The sequence below is a fragment of the Lynx canadensis genome, chromosome E1 (assembly GCF_007474595.2).
Source record: "Lynx canadensis isolate LIC74 chromosome E1, mLynCan4.pri.v2, whole genome shotgun sequence".
Lineage (NCBI taxonomy): Eukaryota > Metazoa > Chordata > Mammalia > Carnivora > Felidae > Lynx > Lynx canadensis.
Window position 1 is genome coordinate 59,291,360 of NC_044316.2, and position 4,384 is coordinate 59,295,743.

The 4,384-nt window shown below is 61.9% G+C and overlaps 1 protein-coding gene across 1 annotated transcript; it reads right to left on the reverse strand.

Moving 5' to 3' along the window:
* Window positions 1–974: 974 nt before the first annotated feature.
* ACTG1 (actin gamma 1) lies at window positions 975–3,776 on the reverse strand. The gene is made up of 5 exons (XM_030295184.1): window positions 3,669–3,776; window positions 2,937–3,305; window positions 2,211–2,649; window positions 1,937–2,118; window positions 975–1,848 (listed from the first exon to the last, which is right to left on the reverse strand). The coding sequence occupies exons 2-5, from the start codon at window positions 3,297–3,299 to the stop codon at window positions 1,705–1,707; spliced, it is 1,128 nt and encodes a 375-aa protein (XP_030151044.1). The 5' UTR covers window positions 3,300–3,305; window positions 3,669–3,776; the 3' UTR covers window positions 975–1,704.
* Between the last annotated feature and the right edge of the window lie 608 nt (window positions 3,777–4,384).

Consider the following 4,384-nt stretch of genomic DNA (forward strand, 5'->3'; position numbering starts at 1 on the left):
CAGCTCAAGTCGTGATCCCAGGGTTCCTGGATCGAGCTTCGCCTTGGGCCCAGCGTGGAGCAGGGGGGCCTGAGATTCTATCCCCTTCTCTGCCTCTGCCCCACACCCCCACTCACTCTGGACAAAACAAAAACCATCTGAATGGCCGCTCTGAATGGTCACAGGAGGGAAAACAGGATGAAGGCCCGAGTTTGGCAAATCCCACTTCCGGCTGAGATGCTCCACAGCCCTCAGTCACGCGCTCTTGGGTCCCCTTGCTCCAGTCCTAACAAAGCCCCTCCCAACCGGCAGAGCCCCCGCTAGGAAGCACCACAATCCTCCCTGCTGAAATGTGCTTCCCAGCAGCAAAGGCAAAAATGGCCCATCTGCCAGTCGAAATACTAGTCTCCCATTCCAGAATTAAGTCCTTCCAAATTCCTAAGCTTCTTGGGTCTAGTTAACCGTCACTTCCCTGAGCCAACCTGCAAACGATAGACAAGAGTTTGAAAGTCCGAAAACCTGAAGACTGAGGCGTGCCATTAGAAGAACCAGACCTGTGACTGAGTCCAAGGATTTACAGATGAAGGCTGGTTAGCCTCCTTCACACCTAAGACCGGTTCCTTGGTTCAGCAACCCGAATGTTTCATGGATTCCGTGGCTGCTTCACTGAAACCGGTGGAAAAAAAGCAACCCCCAAGCCCACGATCAAGGAACCTGCCCCTTAGGCCTCCAAGTGCTTCCCAAGGACCCGCAACACCGTTTTCTCCACAGCCACTTGCAGAGTTCTCCTGCACAGGACCCTTCACGCTAAAGCCCCCAAACGGGAGGGCAGGGGATCCCAAATCCCAAGCTGCTGAGTTGCTGGGCTGTTCACTGGACCTTATTAAAATACTCCCAACTCCTGGTCTGCAGGAAGCCAAGCCCAATTTCAGCCAGTTCTCCTCCCAAACCACCCGCCCCTGCCACCCCCACCCCCCAAACAGAGGCCAGGGCGCTTCACGGCAGCACTTTATTTTCCTCGCACAAGGACGCGTTGCTGGGGCCTAATGTTCTCACATGACAGTAGAAAACCAAAATTTGTCGTCATCTCTTCGAGAATTGAGAATTGTGTACAAAAACCTTACATAAATTAAAAGGAGGAATAAATTTACAGTTGTAAATGCAAACCGTTTTCCAACTCAAGGCAATTAACAACCCACGGTGTTCTGGCAGGAAAACATCGGGTAAGAAAGGAAAGTGGGTCCCAAGGCTCGGACCTTCCCAACCCTGTCAGACCGGCAAGACAGAAATGACAACGGGTTCAGGACTCTTGCCAGCCTCTAGAGAAATCCTGGAATAGGCAGCTCTTAGACATTAATACCCTGCACAGATCGAGAATATCACGGTCTCGAAGATTCTCAAACCAACGGATTTCTCTTCCACGAACATGTTCTCAACCTCAGCCACGAGGTGACCGAGCCGCACGTACTAAGGATTTAAATCAAAGAGACGCACAGGGTATTAAACATACACCGAGGGAACAGCGAACTTGGATACAAGGTCAAGATCAGCAACAAGTTCTACAATCCGGTGCCGACATCAGATACAAGCTTCAAGGGCACATTTCTCTTCAAAGGCTTATTCCAGTTTCACGAGGCCAGCAGGAGGCGCACACGCTTGCCAGGGCAAACCGAGACCCCGGCACTCGCTCGTGCGGCAGGCGCTGCGCGTCTGCCCGCAGTCCGCCTAGAAGCATTTGCGGTGGACGATGGAGGGGCCCGACTCGTCGTACTCCTGCTTGCTGATCCACATCTGCTGGAAGGTGGACAGCGAGGCCAGGATGGAGCCGCCGATCCACACGGAGTACTTGCGCTCGGGGGGGGCGATGATCTGCGGAAACAAAACCGTGGCTCTAGCTTAGGCCGCGGTCTTCACGGCGGGGCCCCGGAGGCCCAGCCCACGGCCGCACTGGACTCACCTTGATCTTCATCGTGCTGGGCGCCAGCGCGGTGATCTCCTTCTGCATCCTGTCGGCGATGCCGGGGTACATGGTGGTCCCGCCAGACAGCACCGTGTTGGCGTAGAGGTCCTTCCGGATGTCGACGTCACACTTCATGATGGAGTTGAAGGTGGTCTCGTGGATGCCACAGGACTCCATCCCTAAGAGACAATGCTCTCCCTTAGAGGGCGTCCGCCCCTCTTCCGGGCCCAAAGCGACGCAGCCCGAACTCGCGGCTGCCCAAGACACCTACCCAGGAAGGAAGGCTGGAAGAGCGCCTCGGGGCAGCGGAACCGCTCGTTGCCGATGGTGATCACCTGCCCGTCGGGCAGCTCGTAGCTCTTCTCCAGGGAGGACGAGGACGCGGCCGTGGCCATCTCCTGCTCAAAATCCAGGGCCACGTAGCAGAGCTTCTCCTTGATGTCACGCACAATTTCCCGCTCGGCGGTGGTGGTGAAGCTGTAGCCGCGCTCCGTGAGGATCTTCATGAGGTAGTCCGTCAGGTCCCGGCCAGCCAGGTCCAGACGCAGGATGGCGTGGGGCAGGGCGTACCCCTCGTAGATGGGCACAGTGTGGGTGACCCCGTCCCCAGAGTCCATGACAATGCCAGTGGTGCGGCCAGAAGCGTACAGAGACAGCACGGCCTGGATGGCCACGTACATGGCTGGGGTGTTGAAGGTCTCGAACATGATCTGGAAAAAGGCAACGGGCTCCTTAGTCAGAGACAGGGACCCGGAGCCACCCCATGCTCACACACCGCATGCTGGCATGCCACAAATGTGATGTGTGGAGAAAAGAAAAAAAGGTTGCAGGCAGAAACACAAATAAGAAACCTTGAGACTTCAGGAAGGAAATGCCAGGAGAAGAACAGAACCCTGGAAATATCGAAAGAAATACTTGAATTTCAGAAAATAAGGCGGAACAGAAAATGGCTAATGAAACAGACGAACGGCGGGCGCTTGGGGCAGCCAGCGCTTACCTGAGTCATCTTCTCACGGTTGGCCTTGGGGTTCAAGGGGGCCTCAGTGAGCAGCACCGGGTGCTCCTCGGGGGCCACGCGCAGCTCGTTGTAGAAGGTGTGGTGCCAGATCTTCTCCATGTCGTCCCAGTTGGTGACAATGCCGTGTTCGATGGGGTACTTGAGGGTCAGGATGCCCCGCTTGCTCTGGGCCTCGTCGCCCACGTAGGAGTCCTTCTGGCCCATGCCCACCATAACGCCCTGGTGTCGGGGCCGCCCGACGATGGACGGGAACACGGCTCGGGGGGCGTCGTCCCCAGCAAAGCCCGCCTTGCACATGCCAGAGCCATTGTCGATGACCAGCGCGGCGATCTCCTCTTCCATTGCGGTCTGCGTGAAGACGCGGCCGGCTTAGACACGGAGGGTCCGTCTGCCCGCCCCCCGCCCCCACCGAGCCTGGCGGACAGTAACTGCCCGGAACTGGGACCCGGTCTTTCTCGGGGCGCCCCTCACTCGCTCGCGGCGGCGCGACCGGGACTATCCGCACTGCGGCCCTGCCCCGCCCCACCCCCCCACCCCCCGCGCCAGCCGTGCACCAGCCGTGCACCGGCCGTCCGCACCACACCCCGCCCCGGCGCGGACCCCGCAACTCCCGAGGCAGTGTTGCGGGGACCCTGGGACAGGAGGCGTGGCGTGCACCTGCGGCGCCAGACTCGGGGACCCGGGGCCCGGGCACGCAGGCCGGGCTCTTACCGGTGGAAGTGGCGGCAGTGGACGCGGACGACAAACGGCGGGACGACACACAGCGCGGGCCGGCTGCGGCGAGTGAGACCGAGCGCGGCCTCCCCCGCCGCTATTTAAGCGAAGCGGGACGCGCGCGCGGGCCGGCGGCGCGCGCGGCCCCAGAACATGTCCATATATGGCGATCTTTCCGAACGCCGGGCGCCCATTGGCTCGCCCGGCCGGGACACGTGGGGCCCCGCGCCCGGCCCCGCCCCCCGCCCGCACCGCCCCCAACGGCCCCGCCCGCGCCACCCCCGCGCGCTCGCGACCCCACGCCCCAGACCTTGTGCGGACCCGCGCGCGCGCGCGCGCGCGCGCGCGGGCCGAGCGGGTGGGTGCCCCCCACTTGGGGTCGCGGGCAGGGCTGCGGGTCCGACTGGCCCGCCCCGGGACTGCCGCGCCGTGGGGGAGGGCCCGGCTGCGCCCCGAAACTGCCTGGCCCAGAGCTGGGCCGCGCCCCAAGCCGGGGTGTGTCCCCGCGGCCCGGCCTCACGGGGGGCTTCGCCCCCGGCCCCGCGCGCCCCCTCCGAGCTTCCCCCCCAGGCTCCGCTGAGAGCGTGGACTGTGAAGGCCGACGCCGGGCTGGGGGAGGGGCAGGCGGGGGGGGGGGGCGTCCCTGTCGGTCGCTCTTGCGGTGCTCTGGGCCCCGCGGCCCGGAGGAGCCCCCAGGTGTCGTGACCTCGTTT